The sequence below is a fragment of the Sorex fumeus genome, unplaced genomic scaffold (assembly GCF_029834395.1).
Source record: "Sorex fumeus unplaced genomic scaffold, SorFum_2.1 ptg000034l, whole genome shotgun sequence".
Taxonomy (NCBI): Eukaryota; Metazoa; Chordata; class Mammalia; order Eulipotyphla; family Soricidae; genus Sorex; species Sorex fumeus.
In genome coordinates, this window is record NW_026606091.1 from 35623540 (window position 1) to 35643912 (window position 20373).

Consider the following 20373-nt stretch of genomic DNA (forward strand, 5'->3'; position numbering starts at 1 on the left):
GGGGATTTGACTGCCTGCTCCACAGAAGGGTCATCGAGGAGTAGGGCCTAAGATCACATGGTGGAGCAGTTAAGGAATGGGGTTGCAGGAGGCAATGTGATGTCACTGGGACTGTCTGGATATAGAACCTACTTGACTCAGTCTGTTGTGTTCTGCTTTGAAATCTGGGTATAGAAAAACAGTCAGGCATGTGGGATTGCTGTAAAGGTGCTTCCTGAGATCTGTTATCAGTATCTCATCTTGATCTAAAAGCTGCAGGAGATCTTGAGATCTTCCCAGGGACTCTCAACTACTGAGTTTCAGAAGCTAACTTAGACCTTCCTGCTCCCAGACTCTTGTGTTTACCATTAACTGGGGTAGGTTGAATTTTTTTTTCATTTTGTCTTTGTTTTGGGGCCATGCCCAATGATACTCAGGGCTTATTCCTGGTTCTGCACCCACGAATTATTCCTGGTAGTGCTCAGCGGACTTTATGGGATGCAGGGGATCAAACCTGTGTCAGCCATGTGGAAGGCAGGCACCCTAAGCATTGTACTATCTCTCTAACCCTTACATTTTGTGTGTGTGTGTGTGTGTGTGTATGTGTGTGTGGAGGGGAGGGATTTGGGGCCGTACCTCGCTGTGTTAGGGCTTGCACCTTTTAAAATAATTGTTGTACCTCTTATACCAATAGGGAGGATACGAAAATTAGTTTTTGTAATGATTTTTATTTAATCTACATAATTGGTAGTTTATAACGTTCCTATGAAGCTTACTTAGATGTTTTTGGAGCAAGATTAAAATGGCCACAGAATGCTAGTTTTGTTGATTGATTCTGTTTCTTGTGATAGAGAAAAATTAGGGAAGTTATTTAGCTGTTTATTTTGTTTTTGGGACATATGCAACTGTATGGGGGACTTACTCCTTGCTCTGTGCTCAGGGGTTGTTCCTGATGTTGCTCGGAAACCAGAAGGGTCTGGGATCAAATCCGGGTTGGTCATGTGCACTGCAGATACCTATACCTATTGTGCTATCTCTCTGGTCCCATTTTGCCGTTTTAATTCTAGTAAGATTTTGAATATAATTCCGTGTAAATAAATGCACCATAGACATTTATTTTATAAAATTTAGGTTAACCTTACAATTCTTTGTAATTAAAATAATTAGTCTAGTGTGAATGATCACCCAAAGCTTATTATGGAGACCAAAAGAGTTATTGTTTCCTTTAATTATTATATTTTTTATTCTCAAAAGTAAATCATTAGAAAAATAATTTGGAATAGGAAGGCAGTAGATTATGTTAAGCTGACCAAAATAGAAAAATTCAATAGACTTGCCTTTAAAGAATAGTAAAAAATCCTGATAATTTGAATTTTATTTTGGTTTTGGATTACTTTTATATGTATTGTTCTGTGAAATTCCCTTTGGGGAATACCGAATGTTTTGTGTTTTAAAGAACTAGCTTTTTGTGACTCATCTTATTTATATTATGTATGTGTTCAGTGGGCTGGAGCGATAGAACAGTGGGTAGGGCATTTGCCTTGCACGAGGCCGACCTGGGCCAACCCAGGCTGACCTGGGTTCGATTCCTCCACCCCTCTTGGAGAGCCCGGCAAACTACTGAGAGTATCCCACCCGCATGGCAAAGCCTGGCAAGCTACCTGTGACGTATTCAATATGCCAAAAACAGTAACAACAAGTCTCACAATGGAGACGTTACTGGTGCCCGCTCGAGAAAATTGATGAACAATGGGAGGACAGTGCTACAGTGCTACAGTATGTGTAGTGTGGGTGTGCTGGGGATCAGATCAAACCCAGGTTTTACAGAATTTACTTTTTTAAATTTTAGGTCTAATACTTATACATGAGGTGCTTATCACATTTTAAAGATTTTCCCCTTTCATTTATATGTAGGTCTGGATTTCAAAAAAGGCAAACATACATTATATATATATATCTCCTCTTTTACAGAATTAAACGTGAGGGACTCTGATGTGAGAGGCTGTGATGAAGCATCTTGTAAATATGGAGGAATCTGTAAAGAAGATGGAGATGGTTTGAAATGTGCCTGCCAGTTTCAGGTGAGGAAAACCAAACCTACATGGAAAAAAACTATCTTTTTCCTAATTTTCATTCTGCGTCTTCACATTGGAAAGCTTAAGACTCTTGGAGTCCCTCAAGGGAATTGGGTTTATGGCACACTGATTTATTTTCTTTGATATAGGGTAATTATTGTTTGTTCTTTGCTTGCTTCTTTCCTTGAATGAAGAGGAAAATCGGGGAAATTCCCTCAACTCCCTCAACTACTTAAAAAGGAATCACATCTAAAGTGGGCTTGCTTCTCTAAAAGAAGCTTTTGGTGTATATGGTATATATAAAGCTTTCACTTGATCACTTGACTTCCCCTTAATCATAGATTTGCTCGAGTGGGCGCCAGTGACGTCTCCATTTGTCCCTGTCGCGTGCTAGTGTAGCCCAGTGGCGTCTGATTGTTTTAGGAACACGAAGAGCCTCAAACCAATTATTTAGGGTCTTGACGAAGAAGTCTGACCATCTTGTAGGTGGGCGGCCATGGGAATTTGACATCCCATGAAATCCAGTCAGTAATGGTTCTAGTCCAGCGGTCATCTCCAAAATTATTACGTGTCCAGCCCACCTGATTTTCAATGCCTTGGCAAACGAGACAGCATCCCTGATTCTTGACCGTCGATGGAGGTCAGAACTCCAGATTCTTTCTCTCATTTGAATGAACCATGAGACTCCAAGCATAGCTCTTTGGATTCCGCTTTGGGAGACCCGAATAGAGTTCTGATCCTGTTTTCGTAGGGCCGAGGTCTCTGAGGTGTATGTTAATGCAGGAAGAACAGTGGAATCAAGAGATGTGCCCGGAGCCAGAGTTTCTTCATCCTCTTAGCTATTTCTTCAACACTCTTGAAGGCGTTCCAAGCCGCTCTCTTCCTCCTGCGAAACTCAGGTGCCAGGTCATTCGTCATGTTGACTTCTCGACCTAGGTACACATAACTGTTGCATTCAGAGATGGTCGTTCCGTTGAGAGTGAATGGAACGTCAGGAACGAGACTGTTTCTCATAAACATTGTCTTTGTGAGATTCAGCTGGGGTCTGACCTTTCCACACTCATGGTCGAAGTCGGCCAGCATTTGTGCTGCTTGGCTAATGTTTGGTGTTATTAGAACGATGTCATCAGCAAAGCGGAGGTGGTGTAGTTGCTGACTGTCTATCTTCACTCCTATTCCTTCCCATTCAGTAATTACAAAGCTTTCATTTTTTTTTTTTACTTTCTATTTTGTTTTGTTTTGGGGATACACTTACAGTGCTTGGGGGCTACTTCCAGATTGGTACTCAGAGATTGCTCCTGGTGGTGCTCAGGGAAACCAGGCAATGCTGGGGAGTGGGAGCTGGCCTCATGCATGCAAAGCATTCATTCCCTCAGCCTGTTAAACCATCTCTCTGGCCCTTATTTTCCATTTTTTATACTAAGTAATTTTTACTGACTTACAAATTCAGTAAACCTTCTGTTATCTCCATTCTGCCTATTCAGTGAGTTTAATTTTTTAAATTTTTACTTATTTTTTGCTTTGTGGGTCACACCCGGTGATGCTCAGGTGTTAATCCTGGCTTTGCACTCAGGAATTACTCCTGGTGGTGCTCGTGGGACCCTATGGGATGCCGGGGATAGAACCCGTGTCGGCCAAGTGCCCTACTCTGCTCCAGCCCCCTTCAGTGAGTTTTAAATTGGAGACATTTATAGAATTATAGTTCCTATGTATCTGCTGAGATCTCATAAGTGTTCTGTGATTACAAACATGTTTTGCTTGATCATAGATATTGCCATCATTTGCTGCTTAACAATGTTTTGACTAATAATAGATCACATGTGTAATGGTGTTGTGTTGAAGGCTATATGCCATCTCAGTTTGTATAATTATACTTTATGAGTTTGCACAAGATAAAATATACAAGAATGTATTTCTTGCATATATAATTTAATATACAATAAAAATATACAAGAGTGTAAGGACAGAACATATTCCTGTCCTTAAGGCAGTAAATGGTGGCATTTTTGTGTAACTGTTTGCTAATTTCAACATCTCAGTGCTCATCTCTGTTGATTGTCCTACTTGATAAAGGACTGTGTCTTCCTTTTTCATATTACAGTAAATTTTGTAAATTATTTTTAGGGGGGTGGGCCACACCTGGTGGCGCTCAGGGACCATACTATGCCTAGAACTGAATCCAGGTTCCCCACATGCAACACATGCTGCACTCCAACTCTTTGTGCTTTCTGTCTTGCCAGTGATTTGAATTCATCCTACTCTTTGTGAATGCTTATTAGAGTATTTGAATTGTGTATTCTTCTTCTGAATAATGTTGTCATTTGAAAAGCATTTAAATTGGCTGAATTCAAACTTCAGACTGCCTTCCTTATTTCTGAAAATTTCTCTCTCACTTTTTAGCACCGGCTGGAGCAATAGCATAGCAGGTAGGGCATTTGCCTTGCATGCGGCCGACCCGGGTTCGATTCCTCCGTCCCTCTCGGAGAGACTGGCAAGCTACGGAGAGTATCCCGTCCACATGGCAGAGCCCAGAAAGCTGCCCATGGCGTATTCGATATGCCAAACACAGTAACAACAAGTCTCACAATGGAGACGTTACTGGTTCCCTTTCGAGCAAATTGATGAATAACGGGAGGACAGTACTACAGTGCTACTTTTTAGTAAATGTCTAGTTGTCCTGGACTCTGGTTTTATAAGCTGGAACATTTGCAGGTTTTTTTTTTTTGGTTGGTGTCTTAGGCAGTCTGTATCTGGAAGACCCGCCACTGTTCCTCTCTTCAAATTGTCTGAGATTTCTTTATTTTAAATTGCTTGACACAGAATTGTTGGGTCAGTGGGATGCTTATGTATGTCTCAGCATCAAAAATAGCTATGGACAGACTGCTTGTTTCCCTCCAGCTTCTTGGTAGATTTTACAAGTCTTTTAAATTTTGTCAACTCTGAAAGTCAGCTTTCTTTATTTGGGGCCACACCTAATGTCTGGCATGGTGGTGTGGGCCTGATGGTTCAGATGGTTCCATGGCTGAGCTGGGCAGTACCAGAATTATACCCAGTGGTGCTTGTCATGGGGCTTGCCTTGCCAGTGATCAAACATTAGGCCTTGCACATAGGAGACATGTGGTCCCCCATTTTGAGCTTTATCCCTGATCCTTTTTATTTCTTTTTTTAAAAGTATTTTCTTGGTGAAGCAAGATAGTATTTATTGAAACTTGCTTAGAAAGATGTGAGAAGAAAGAAAGAGAGGAATTAGGTGTTCAAGAGACAATACAGAACTCTTCAGAGTGGAAAAAGCAAGCAGAGAGACAGACAAGCAAGAGACATGTGTTAAAGGAGAACATGGGTTTGAAGAGCAAGCCTGAAATCAATTTTTAAAGTCTTTTGATTAGTTATATGAAAATGTGCCCTATATCTGTTCATCTTTTTTAATTAATATTTTATCTTCTTTGCCCATTGTTTTGTGGTACTTTATTTTCTTTATTTTTTGATTTATAAAGAAATGATGGATGTTTAATGGACAAAGGCAATAGGATCTGGGATTTGTTCTACAGAACTGAATTTGCCTGGGAGGTAGAGGTGGTGGGACATTGGTTGAGGGAAGTATATATTTTGGTGATGGGTATGCTATTGGAACACTGTATACATGAAACTTTATCATTAAAAAGATTTTGAATCACAGTACTTCAATAAAAATGAGAAAAGAAAAAAAATGATGGATGTTAATGTGTGCACACCATATATAATACATTATTGTTATTATCACAATATTATTATTACAAATAATCCAAATACATTATTTGGATACTTGATTAACATTTTATAGCTATGAACTTATTTAAACATAGGAATATTACATATAAGAGATCATATCATTAAAACTATGATAAAAGGTAAAAAGGTAAAGGCCCTCCCATTGATCGTCGATTTGCTCGAGTGGGCCCAGTAACGTCTCCATTGGAGACTTTGTTGTTACTGTGTCTGGCATATCGAATACTCTCGGTAGCTTGCCGGCCTCTCCGAGAGGGGCGGAGGAATCGAACTCGGGTCGGCCATGTTGGCCCCTTGTAAGGTGAACGCCCTACCCGCTGTGCTATCGCTCCAGCCCAAAAAAAACTATGATGGGCCAGTGAAATAGTACAGTGGGTAAAGCATTTTCCTTGCACACAGCTGACTTGGGTTTCATCTTCAGCCACCACATGATGTCCCCTGAACCCTACTAGGTGTGATCACTGAGAGCAGAGCTGGGTGTAAACCCCGAGTACAACCTGATGTGACTCCAACCCCCCTCAGAATCCCCCCAAAACTATGTAATATATATATGTATATATATATGAAGGTTATTAAAATGAGCTCACAAAAATTGATGAAATAAATACTGTTTTGCTGTTTTTTAAACAGTAATATATATACACATATGTGTATACTTAGTAAATACTTGAAAATAATGTATAAAAATAAATAGCATAATGAAAAGTATCTTCCTTCCACTCTAACTGCTAGTTATTTATCTCAGGCAAGGTCTTATTACTTTTTATATTTCCTTGAAATAATCTGTATCATACAAACATATAGATGTTTTAATTTAACTACAAGATCAATTAATAGTATTTACTTCAAAGATTGTTCTCTTTTAGTTTCTATGGATCACAAAAATTCTATACTTTAAAGAAATGTTATTTTTATTTTAATGATAATAAAGAAACATTACATGTTGGTGCCATGTTTATCTTTGTCAACATGGTTCTACTTTTCATTAACTGAAAGTCTTTTCCTGCAATTATAAGATGATAAGGAAATGTTCTTTATTTTTGGGGGCGGTGGGTATTGTCATACTAGGTGCTTGCTGGCTGCTTCTGACTCTGTCCTCTGGGATTATTCCCAGAAATATCAGAAGGATCATGTTGTGCCAGGAATTGAATTCAGGCTTCCTTGAATGCAGAGCATGCCCTTTGCCCTATCTCTTTGGCCCCAGAAATAGTCTTTTAAATTTTTTTTTCAAATAACATAAACATCTAGGAAAGCTCATGGTTTGTTTGGATCCCTTGTATTTTTACCTTATTTTTTAAACTTAAACAGCTAGAAAATCTCATGATTTGTCCTTTGCATTTTATCCTGTAGCAAAGCAGGAAAGAGAAATAAAAATTAGAAGTTGAGATCAGTAGGCATTTATCCAGCGCTTGCTATGTGTTAGGAGTAGGCTTTATGCTGGCTATAAAAAGGTTTGAAGATAAGTTGCTTGCCTTGTAGGAGCAAATTGCCTAAAGGCATACAGCATGATTTGATCCTGTTGCCGAGTAAACCTTTCTTTCACTACTCTGTCTTCTAATAAGCTGGTAAATGTGTTCAGGTTTCATTGAGGTTCTTGCCAGCTGAACAGTAACTGCATTGCCCACTAAATACTCCTACTGGATGTTTTAGCCATATCCTTCATTAGAAAAAACTGACAACTCAGTATCCTTTCAATGTTAATATAAGCTTTTGGGGCATAATTTAAACACAGCAGGATTTAAATAATGTCTAAGATTGTTTTCCTCATTTTTCTGAAAATAACTATATTTTTGCTATGTACATTAAGCTACCCTTATTAGTTTCACATGAAGAAAAAGGACCAATATTGCATCTTTCCCTTATGATTTGGGTGATAGAAAATGGGTATCTCTGACTTCCCCCCCCACCCCCTCTTTGTTTTGTTGTAATTCTCTGCACTGTGTATCTTTTCTTCTTGAATTTAATAGTGTTTACTCTTGTGAGGTACCATCCAATAGGGCGTAAGTATAAAGAAAGAGAGAGAGAGAAAAAGAGACATATCACAAGAAATTGGCTTACTTGATTATGGAGACAGGGAAATTCCATGATCTGATTCCACAAGCTAGAGGCCTAGGGAAGGTACCAGTTATAGATCCAGTCCCAGTCTGAAGGCCTGGGAATAGGGGAGTTTGTTTGTGTAAGTCCCAGTCTGTGTCTGATGGCTCAAGAGCTAAAAGACCGATGTCTTGGCTCAACACAGTGAATTCCCCTTTTCTCCTTTCTGACCAATTTAGGCACACAATGGATTGAATAATGGCCACTCACATTGGGGAGTCCAGTAATTCAAATGTTAAATGTCATCCAGAAACACTGGCATAGAGACCCGGAAATTATGTGTCATCTCAGCATCTTAGGGGCCCAGCCAGGTTGTCACATAAAATTAGCCATCCCGATATTATCATATTTTCTTCTTTGCTGTGTTCAGCACAGTTTCTGACATATAAAAGGTACACATTAAATGCTTGAATGAGTGTGTTTTCAGAGTTGTACACTCCTGCACTTTTCTAATCTATTTCAAATCACCATTTAACTAAGGCGAAGGTGTTCAGTCTTTCCCCCAGAAATAGTGGCAGTAACCTAAGGTGCTGACCTTAGGTTAATTAGTGCCTTGGGCTGGAGTGATAGCACAGCGGGTAGGGCGTTCGCCTTACAAGCGGCCAACATGGCCGACCCGAGTTCGATTCCTCCGCCCCTCTCGTAGAGCCCGGCAAGCTACCGAGAGTATTCGATATGCCAGACACAGTAACAACAAAGTCTCCAATGGAGACGTTACTGGGCCCGCTAGAGCAAATCGACGATTAACGGGAGGGCCTAGTTAGAAATAATTTGTTAAAATGGCCCTGTAAACAGACGAAGCAGCAGGGGCAGACAGTCCTCCAATTTCATGTTGTCTCTGTGGTATGTGATTGCTTGATGGAATTTCAGATAGCTTGAACTATTTTCAGTCCCTTGCTCACTGCCACCAATTATTTGGTGTAGAATTTGAGAGTTTGTAAGTGTCGTGGGCTTTCTGGTTATTATTAGCTATGACCAGCAAAGCGCTAAGTCACTGGAGACTCAGGAATGATAGTAAGCAGCCAGATTTTGAGGATTTATCATAACCCTGATATGAATGTTAAAATTAAATTTCTATTACTTAATCGTTGTAGCAGTTTTATTAGGTAGATGCCATTATCACCACTCCTCAGATGTGAGCAATACTAAGGGCTCTGGTGCCAGCCCATCGTCACATAGATGGTAGAGCTAGGCTTTGAACTGAAGCAGTTGATTTTAGACCTCTAACTAAGATCTCTAACTGTAAGCTCTAAACCAGGGGTTTTATTAATTAATTTTTAAAAATTTGTTTTTGGGTCATACCTGACTGTGCTTGGACTGGAGTGATAGCACAGCGGGTAGGGCATTTGCCTTGCATGTAGCTGACCCGGGTTCGATTCCTCCATCCCTCTCAGAGAGCCCAGCAAGCTACCGAGAGTATCCCGCCTGCATGGCAGAGTCTGGCAAGCTCCCCATGGTGTATTTGATATGCCAAAAAACAGTAACAATATGCCAAAAACAGTCTCACAATGGAGACATTACTGGTGCCCGCTCCAGCAAATTGATGAACAAGGGGATGACAGTGCTGCAGTGCTACCTGACCATGCTCATCAGGCCCTGCACTCAGATCACTCCTGGCAGAGCTTGGGGGATCATATGAAGTGCCAGGGATCTACTCTGTTTTGTGGAACCATCCTACTCCTTAGAATGATTGGAGAGATAGTATAGCGGATAGGGTGCTTGCTTTGTATACAGTCAACCTGGTTTTGATCCCCTGGCTTCCCATAGAGTCCTCATACTCCTTCCAGAAGTGATTCCTGAGCATAGAGCCAGGAGTAAGCCCTGAGCACTGCTGAGTGTAGCCCCAAAACAAAGAAACCACCTTCCCATAATACAAAAAGGAATCCATCTGCTAAATGACAGTAATATACTGTAATTGTGACAACCAAAACTGCCTCCCATCTCTAGGGGGCGATATTGGCATGTTTGGAGCTCAATTTTAGAAGAAGCATTTGTTGAGTATGGACTTGGACTGAAAAGTACATCGATTTAGCACATAGCTTGGAACCCTGCTCTCTCTTTTAGATTATGGGCTGTAGAATTACAAGGTTTATGACTAGTCTAACAGACATCATACAAGTTGATGTATACAATTAAGGGATTGAGAAAGATTGTGTTGTATGAAAAATTGGAGAAACATAGGAAGAGTTTCTAAAGTAAAATTTTTACAAATTACTTTTCCCTTTGGGCTGGAGCGATAGCACAGCGGGTAAGGCGTTTGCCTTGCATGTGGCCGGGACGGCCGACCCAAGTTTGATTCCTCTGCCCCTGTCAGAGAGCCTGGCAAGCTACCAAGAGTGTCTCACCCGCAAGGCAAAGCTTGGCAAGCTACCCGTGACGTATTCGATATGCCAAACACAGTAACAAGTCTCAAATGTTACTGGGCCCGCTCGAGCAAATCAATGAACAATGGAAGGACAGTGACAGTGACTTTTCCCTTTATTTAGGCATTATGGTTTGCAAAGTTGTTAAATTATACAGTTGTTCCAAACATTTAATGTTCCAACACCAGTCTTACCACTACTGTGACCTTCCCTCCACCATTGTCCTCATTTTCCTAACCACCCCCCAGGCCTACTCCCTTAGCAGACACAAAATCATTTATTTTATATTGCTTGTTACAACTTAATGGCTAATGGAATTTTCCAAAAAAGACAGAAGGAAAATAAAATTTGTGAAAATTGTTATATCTCACCATGGGGTCATTGAGTCCTGAGGGTTTACTAAGCTGTTGTAAGTTGCTAGTTGTGCTTCTGTGTTAATGGTTTATTGAGTGTAGTTGACTTCTGTATTCCTTCCCCATCGCGTTTGGTGTGTTCCTACTGGGATGTCAATGTTGTGGAATTTGGAGATGTCCAGATTCAGAGCTGCATGGTCGGTCCGGGAACTTCAGGATCTGTAGAGCTGGGTGATGAGTTGATGTGGCATGGGGACGTGGCTACCAGGGATTCTGAAAGCAAGGGCACATTGGAAGAGGCTGCCTGCCCACGCTCTGAGAAGACCCCAGACTTCTCATTCTGAAAACTGGTGTGCTTGGAATTTTTGCGCCTTGGTGTCTCTGTAGGTTAGTTGTAAAACAGTGTAGTTGGGCAGTTGGCGTGGCAGCAGCTATGGGGTGTGGGGGCGGCTGCTGGGGTGTCAGTAGGGAGGGGACTCAGCCCGCCTCTCTCCCGAGGTTGCCTCGGAGTTTTCATTCAGTAGAATGAATAAGTTCTTATATATGTGTAAGTTATTATATATGCTATGTAGTATATAATTATTGTTAATAATTATATATAGCTATGTATGTAATAGAGTTTATGCTTTTGGGGGAACTTTGCAGATCTTTACCTTATGGTTTGATTATTAAAATAAGATTTGGTCAAAAGTGGTAGGGATTGTATTTTAAGCTTTTTTTGATTGTGGGACTATGGGAGAGGTAAAGGTAAATAGCCATAGTGATATCTCTTTCTTTCTTTCTTTCTTTCTTTCTTTCTTTCTTTCTTTCTTTCTTGCTTGCTTGCTTGCTTGCTTGCTTGCTTGCTTGCTTTTTTACCAACCTGTCCTCCCTCCCTCCCTCCCTCCCTCCCTTTCTCCCTCCCTCCCTCCTGCCTTCCTGCCTTCCTTCCTGCCTTCCCTCCTGCCTTCCCTCCTGCCTTCCTACCCTCCTGCCTTCATCATCCACCTATTCTCTGAAATCACTCCTGGAAGTGCTCATGGGACCAAATCTGGTGCCGGGGATCAGCCCACCTGGTCACATGCACAGAAGATGCCCTGCCCATTCTACTATTTTTCCAGCCCTTGTTTATATGACTGTCAACACAGATTACCATGTATTTTTTGTCTTTTATTTAGCACATTGGGACTTTGCATACTAGAGGTATATATCATTATATTGATAACGAATTTTGACAATAATAAAATGACATATAGGCTTTACAAACATTGCCAAGAATTTCCTTTACATTTTTGTCTTATGGATCTTTATAGCAAGCAAATGAATTAAATAGAATAGGGATTTTCACTCTTATTTTATGGATAGTTGATAGTCATTTTCATTATGGATGTGAAAAAAGTATGAGAAAGTAGCATAATTCGTGTTTTAAAACAAATAAGAGAGCAAACTATTGTATAGTAGAAGTGTGTCATAATAATATGATATTATATTCATGCATATGAAATGAACTATTAATATTCATGCCTAGTTCTGAGAATTTATTTTTGTTTCTTTTGTAGTGCCATACAAATTACATTCCCGTCTGTGGATCAAACGGGGACACTTATCAAAATGAATGCTTTCTCCGAAGGGCTGCTTGTAAGCACCAGAAAGAGATAACAGTAGTTGCAAGAGGACCATGCTACTCTGGTACGTACATTCTGAATAAATGTTAGAAATGTTTCCACCATCTTTTCTAAAAGGATAGAATCGGTGGTAATTGCAAGGGAAGTGGGAATCTTATTATTATTTTTTCCTCATTTGACTTTTTTTTTTAACCCCAAGTGGTTTCTACTGATTGTATTACTTCTCAGCACAGTTTTAATATTTAATGCCTTCTTAGTAGAGCATCTTTTGCCTAATAGCTTGACTCTTAGGTGGAATTAGATTGGGTTGAGAGGACTGGAGAAAGAGTGCAAGAGGTAAGGTGCTTTCTTTGCATGTGACAGCCTGATTTAAATCCCTGCCATCCCAAGCATTTACAGGGGTCAGTCCTGAGCTCAGAGACAGAAACTGCCAGAAAATTTCTCATTCCTTGGGTGTCCTACTTCCCACCCCCCTACAGAGAAAGATATGGGGTGGGAAATGAAACGTGGATGGTGGTCGATTATATCTATAGAAATCTATTAGGGACATTCCATGAAATGTTGATTAAAGATCTTTGCATTATATATACATTTTAAAAAAATTTTGAGTCATGCCAACAGTGCCCAGGGGTTATTACTGGTTCTGTACTCAGTGATCATTCCTGGTGGTTCTTGGGGAACCGTGTGGGGTACCGGGGATCCAATGTGGATCAGCCACATGCAAGGCAAGTGCCTTACCTGGTGCTATCTGTTTGGCTGTAGCTCTTTGCTTTTATGGCTTCTCTTTTTAATTTTTCAACCCCCGCTACCCACTTCCAGTAATTTTAATTTACTTCCCCCCCCCCTTCCTGATTGGTAGTGGTTGATTTTGGAAGGCATTAATGTTTGTTACTTACTTGCCTTTGTATTTCAGGGCAAGGATGCAGGTGAAGCATTGTAATTATAGTGTGACAGTTAGTGGTAAATGTGGAAATAACACTGATGTGATCTACTTTATTTCCTTTATTTTTCTATTATAGTGCTCAAGAAATTTGGTTTTATGAAAGTGAAGATTTTAGGAGGCCAGCTACAAAGTTAAAAGGCACAGCCCACAATTTGTCCTCACTCTGACACTAATTATAAGTTTAGGAGTTTCCTCTTAATCACCTTCAAATTCAGTAATTTGCTAGGATGACTCATAGAACTCCAGAAAGCTATTATATACCCATGGATAGGATTTATTGCAGGGGGAGTTTACGGATGAAGAGATGCATAGGGCAGCCTGGGAGGATCTAGACATGGAGCTTATGGTTGTTACTTCTCTATGGAGTCATATGAGCATCACTCCTCCTGACCGAAACATAGTAGTAACATGGACTATTATTACCAGGGAGTGTGCCAGGGCCTGAATTCAGAGTCTTCATGGGGCTCAGTTACAGAAGCACAATTGATTGATTGATTTGTCCTTATAGTTTTATTTATTTATTTATTTATTTATTTTTGCTTTTTGGGTCACACCTGGCAGTGCTCAGGGGTTACTCCTGGCTCTGCACTCAGGAATCACTCCTTGCGGTGCTCAGGGGACCATGTGGAATGCTGGGGATTGAACTTGAGTTGGCTGCGTGCAAAGCAAACTCCCTACCCGCTGTGCAATCGCTCCAGCCCCTGTCCGTATGGTTTTAGCTCAAACTCCATGTGCTCAAGGCAGACGCCTTCCTTCAGGGGTCTGCACCCTTCTAAAATAAGAAACTTCCATCAGATATTAAATTGATAGTCTCCCAGACATGAGGCAGAGCCCAAACCGGACCAGGACTGCTCTAATTAGGTGCTTGGTGCAATTATGGCTTTAGCCAATAGACTGGCATTTGATGTTCTTTCGTCAGGGGTGGGGTGGGGAGGGAAGTAGAGGTCTGCATGCAACAGTGCTCTGGGCTCAAGCCTGGTCCTCTCACCTGAAAGTATGTTCTGTAACCCTTTGAGCTACTTCCCTAGCCTTTTAAGTGTATTGCACTTCACAGAATTGATTTAGGAACTAAAAAGAAATATGGAGATTTTTTTACCCCTTAAAATTAAATTATGCATCATTTATGAGGACTTGTGTTTAAGACATCAACTGCTCTGCACAGGATTGAACGTGAAGCATTAGGGTCTGAGTGGTAGATCAGAAAGAGCCCCACAGAGGAGTTAAAAGCACTGGCTTTAAGTAACTCTAGCTCTTATTTCCTATATGGTCTTGGACAAGTCACTTAGCTTCTCTTAGCCCTAATTTCCTAAATTGTTGGAGGGAACTCATCTCCTGAGCCTAGTTATTAGATGAGGACGTTATGAAAGCTAAGCTATTTTGATTTTTAGTATTTGCTGGCCAGTGTTTTTCATGTCAGTTGGTCCCATTTCGTGTGCTAGAAATAACCTTTCTCTTTTGCTTACTTGAAAACTCCTTTGTTAAACTTTTAAGAGTGACTTTCGGCCTTTAATCTTTTGTGAATTTTTTCTTCCGTGGCATCTCCTGGCAGAGGTGGTTCACACCTTGTGCCTATCTCTATGTATATATCATATTGTGTTTCATTTATATGACACATCTGTCTGTAGTCAGATCAGTCATTTCTCAGCAGGAAGGTAGGGCATCCTGCCAAAGGAGGTATATTCAGTCCCGAGTCTGGCAGGGGTTCTGTGGGCTGGGGAAGATGTGGGTACAGTAAAAATATAATCCAAAGAAGAGGTTACCTCATTATTAGTCACATCATTTATTTAGGAATTTTAATTGAAATGAAAGGAAGGTGAGAAGCATTGTATTTATTAAAGTTGTATGTGGGTTGAAAAGGAGTATCTCACGCATGGTGGCTGTATATGTCAATCTATTCTTAGCGTTTGCTGTATTGTTTAGTACATCATATGCATCCGATCAATGTATATGAACTCGTTGGAAAGAGGGAGTATTTTTCTGTTATAAAATAAAAGGAATGTTTTTAGGAATTCCTCTATTTTCCCCTTTCGCTCTCTTTTATTTTGGCGGAGGTTCACACATGGTGTTATTCAGGGGCTACTCTAAATTCAGTGTTCGGTGGCCAGTCCTAGCAGTACATGGTGGATCATGGGTGCCAGAGACTGAATCTGAGCCTCCTGCATGCGTGTCATGCACTCCATCTCAGTGAGCTGTTTCCTTAGCCCTATTCGTTCTCTTTTTTCTGCTCTTCACTCTTTCTTTTTATCTTTCCTTACTTAGAGAAGGTAATTTTCTTGACTTAATACATCAAATTGAATGCAGTGGAGTATTTATCATTTAAAAAACTTGAAGATTTTGTTAGGGGTTCTGCATCAAATATATACTTTTTTTTCTGTTTCTGCTATACCTGAGAAATTGATTATGATTTGAATGGTCTTGAAAGGACAGATGTAAGTCTGTTATGGGCATTATCTCCCTCTCGAGAGACCTGTTTGAAGAACTAGAGTGTGCTCTCTATGCTGTCTTCTTCCTTGGAAAGTGCTGGAGAAAGTGGCAAATGTTCACTTACCTCTCTTGTCTTTTATTGCTCTGGGCTGATGCTATTAAGGCATGTATTCTCTTTGCCACATGCCTTGTGCTCTGTGTCTTTTTAGCACTAAGTAATTGTTTTGTATTGATAATAGTTTAGGCTGCCTTCTTGCTGGTAACTTTGAGGAGGGAGATGATTTAATATTCACTTGTTACGATTTTTAGTCTATATTTAGGATTTCTTGTAGTTAATTTCATCAGGAATATGAAAAGTCTTAACTTCCAAACCTTGGAGACTTTTCTTACCTTTCGGCTTTTCACTTTCCGGATTTCATTTTTTTAATTTCGAGCAGGACCCAAAGTTCTCTTCCTCTGTTTCTAATAAAAGTTACTTGTTCATTATTCCTCTCAAGCTTTAACAAAATTAAAAATTTTCTTCTACCTTTCAAATGAGTTGTAGCACTGTAACACTGTCCTCCCGATGTTCATGATTTGCTCAAGCAGACACCAGTAACATCTCCATTGTGAGACTTGTTACTGTTTTTGGCATATCGAATATGCCATGGGGAGCTTGCCAGGCTCTGCTTTGCGGGTCAGACGCTCTTGGTAGCTTGCTGGACTCTCTGAGACAGATGGAGGAATTGAACCCGGCTCAGCCGCGTGGAAGGCAAATGCCCTACATGCTGTGCTATTGCTCCAGCCCCTTTAAATGAGTTACTTAAAATAATATTTTAGTTATTGACCTTATGGTATTTATTGATCTTTATTATGTACAAGGCATCCTGAATGGGCTTGAATGATTATATGTCTAGGGAATTTATATTTGAAGAAAATACAAAATATTATTGAAGAATTAACTGTTCAGGTTGAGGGGATGGCTCAAAGGACTGGAAGTGAAAGTTTTACCTACAGGACCCCTGGGTTCCATTCATGATAACGTATGGTTGGCCTTCTGCCTCCCTGCCACCCCCTCCTGCCCCAGCATAGCAGGGAGAGACTCCCAAGCTCCTTGTTGGGAGTAACCCTGACCACTCCAGAGTGTGGCCAAAAAAAGCAATAAAAAAAAACCCAAGCAAAACCAAAACCAAAACCCCCCCAAAAAATAAAAACCAAAAACGAAACCAAAACAAATGAAATAAATTGTTGGATTTTTTTTTAAAAGAGGAAATAGCTAACGGAGAATGTTTTTCACAGTTTATAAAAGTTTACAAGTTTTTAAAAAATTAAAAAATTTTTTTTTATTCTTGGGTTACACTCAGGGATGCTCAGGGGTTACTCCTGGCTCTGTGCTCAGAAATTACTTCAGGCCGTGCTCGGGGACCATATGGGATGCTGGGGATTGAACCTGGGTTGTCTGTGTTCAAGGCAAACTGCTGTACTACTGCTCCGGCCCAGATTTTTGTTTTTTAATTTTTGGGCCACACCCAGCAGTGCTCAGGCTTACTCCTAGCTCTGTGCTTAGGGATCACTGCTTGTGGGTGTTGGGCAGACCATATGAGGTGCTGGGAATTGAATTTTGGTTGCAAGTAAGGCAAGTACTCTGCCTGCTGTACTATCTCTCTGACTCTACAGTTTGAGTTTTGATAGAAAATTTTGCTATTTGGTAAATGATGTTTCTAGGAAAAGTGTTTCATATTCATTCTTTATTTTTCTTCTCAGATAATGGCTCTGGATCTGGAGAAGGAGGTAAGTTTCAAGTAACTTGTAAAGAAAGTTGTGTTCTCTAGTTCTTGTAAAAAACAGCTCTATTGAGGTAAAACTGATTTTAGTATTTCATTTATGTGTTTAAAATGTTCAATTCACTGTCTTTTCTTGAATTTACACATATGTGGATATACTGTCAGTCATTACCCCAGAAACTGTGCACCTCTTAGCCATCACCCCAACTTCTAATCTCCCTTAGCCCTGCTTCTTTCATGCAGTTGTTGTTGATTATAGGTTTATTGCCTGTAAACTTATAAAGTGGAAGTGATGCAGTTCCTGTAATAGTGAAGTTGTATCAAAGTGCCTTCTTAGTATTATTCCTATTGGTTTTATCTTGGACCAGAGCATTTGTAACTTTCTCTCTGCTGCTTACAGATATTTACTCCTAGAGTATTTTCAATATACAGGATTAAATATTTTTAGAGTCACTCTTGGCATGGCAAAGAGAAGACTTAAGAATAATGAGAGAAAACTCAAGCTTAACCCATTAAAATTTTAAGCCTGAGATAAGTTTGAGACTTATCATTCTTGGAAATGAGAGTGATAAGTCTATTTCATTGTTTAATGGGGCATAATTCTTAGTTGAGTATCAGCTACATGCAAAATAATGTTTGAGGTACTACTGTAAAAGAATTTTTTAAAAAAATTAAAATTTAAAAAATTTTAAAAAATATTTATTTTTGCTTTTGGGGTCACACCTAGTGATGCTCAGGGGTTACTCTTGGCTCTTGCACTCAGCAGTTACTCCTAGCGGTGCTTAGGAGACCATAAGGGTCTTGAACCCGGGTTGGCCGCATGCAAGGCAAATATCCTATCTACTGCATGATCATTCCAGCCCCTGTAAAAGAAAATTTATTCCAGTAAATGTCATACTTACACAATGAAAAATAGTTGGAAGACCCTTTCAGTACTCTGAAATGTTACTCCAGACCTTCAGACCTTTAGATTTCATATATTCCCAAAATTTCGGAGTTGGAAGAACCTTTAATGATCACCTAGAGAAAAGAATAGTCATAGGAAAGATTTAGGAATGATAGATTTTAGCTTTAAAAGAAGAATTAAAGCTGTCCAACAATAGAATTGATGAAAGGACATTTTCAGTTAAAAGTTTCATGACCACATATGATGGGCAGCACATTAATTCTATACCTTAGAGCTGGGAAGGATTATAAGTGACATGTAATCTAGCCCGTGTAGTCAAATACTAAGGAAATTATCATTGTTTCTCTGAAAGGAAGTGGAAAGTGACATCAGGATTTGCTCTTACTGAACAAGTGCTAGATATCTTCCTAAGTGTGTGGGTTTACTTTCTTTTAGGGCATATAAGTTATAAAGCATTAGTGGTTTGCTCAGATTTATAGACAAATTTTAATGAATTCATGGAGGCTGAATGATTTCTAAATCTGGTAATATTTCTGAGGCCCCAGAAATGCTTAGGAAGGGCTATGGCCCTGAAAATCTGTTTTGGAGTATTTGTGAGAATTTGGGGGAGGATTCTGGCTTGAACTGTAGGTTCATACCCCAAAGTGGAAGTTTGGGTGTATTAACAGGCCAACATATTAAATCTTTGTATTTTACTTTTAATACCTTCTTTGCTGATGGTCACTGCCCAGATGAGCTGCTCTTTTCCAAATCAAAATGGGAATCTTTGGGCAAGCATCCCTCAGTTGGCCTTAGAATCAGTCTCCCTACTTTGTTTATAATTGTTGGGGTGAGCTTCACTCTAGACAAGACCCACAAATGTAGGATCTCCTTACATAGGGCTGTGAGTTGAGTTGTGGGTTTTGGGAATTCACTGTTTTTTTAAAAAATTTTTTAAACTTTTTTTGCTTTTTTGGGTCACACCCAGTGATGCACAGGGGTTATTCCTGGCTCTGCACTCAGGAATCACACCTGGCGGTGCTCAGGGGACCATATGGGATGCTGGGAGTCGAACCCAGGTTGGCCGAGTACAAGGCAAATGCCCTACCCGCTGTGCTATTGCTCCAGCCCCAGGAATTCACTGTTTTTTGTCTTTTTTTTTTGTCTCATAGAAATGCAGGTGAAAAATTGATGAGAGGAAGGTAAAAGTTATATAGTAAGTTCTCAGTGCCATTCAGAGTATCTTGGAAATTCATATGCATAAAGACTTCTAATGAAAGCAGCTACACAGATAATATAATCTCCCTCCATATCAGCTGGAATTCTTTCTCTCTATCACTTATGAAGAAATGATGTTGAATAAGTTGTTATACAAGCACCTGCTATACTCTGTCGTGTTTAGTCACTTGCCTAACCAGCTTTGCACAAGCTATTTCAGTAGGTAGACTCTAGGCTAAATTTATTGCTCACTGCTCCCCACCCCCATTTAATATTCTGAGTTAATTCTTTTAAGAGCAATTAGTTATCAAAACTGACTGTTGTTCCCCTGTGCACAGTTTCAAGGATTATTTTGCTAGCACCAGTGCTTGTTTATATCACAGAATAATGCTGTACATATTATTGACTGCATTTCTGAACTCAAGCATTGGTAAATTTTGGAACTCACTTTTCTCAAGAACTTGGAATCACTTCCCCCAGAAATAGGATAACATCTGCTGAAAATATGAAGTGTATCTGGAAAGAAGCCCAATTTTTAATTGAAATTTTAATTTTTTCTTTTTAAACAGAAGAGGAAGGTTCAGGGGCAGAAGTTCACAGAAAACATTCCAAGTGTGGACCTTGCAAATATAAAGCTGAGTGTGATGAAGATGCAGAAAATGTTGGGTGAGTTGATTGAAGGAAAGGGACAAACCTATCTGGAGGTTATTTATCAGCAATGGATATTGTAGAAAGGTTTTATTCAGCTTGCTTCTGTTTTGTGTCTCCTGTACTTTTTGTTCAGTGTTATTCTGTTGGCTTTGGGGGAGACCTCCCAAGCAGTGCAAAGGGGTCCCAGGGTAATACTTTGCTTTGAAAAGTTCGAAGCTAGGACCCAAGGATGGGAGAGTTGCTTAGGTCTCGAAG

At 40.0% G+C, this 20373-nt stretch overlaps 1 protein-coding gene across 1 annotated transcript in view; it reads left to right on the plus strand.

The window, feature by feature from the left end:
• Positions 1-20373, plus strand: part of TMEFF1 (transmembrane protein with EGF like and two follistatin like domains 1) — a 99289-nt gene that overhangs the window by 25930 nt on the left and 52986 nt on the right. The window contains exons 2-5 of the mRNA XM_056117367.1: positions 1951-2060; positions 12168-12297; positions 17344-17370; positions 20037-20133. Of these exons, the coding sequence (XP_055973342.1) occupies positions 1951-2060; positions 12168-12297; positions 17344-17370; positions 20037-20133 (364 nt within the window). The remainder of the gene's footprint in view (positions 1-1950; positions 2061-12167; positions 12298-17343; positions 17371-20036; positions 20134-20373) is intronic.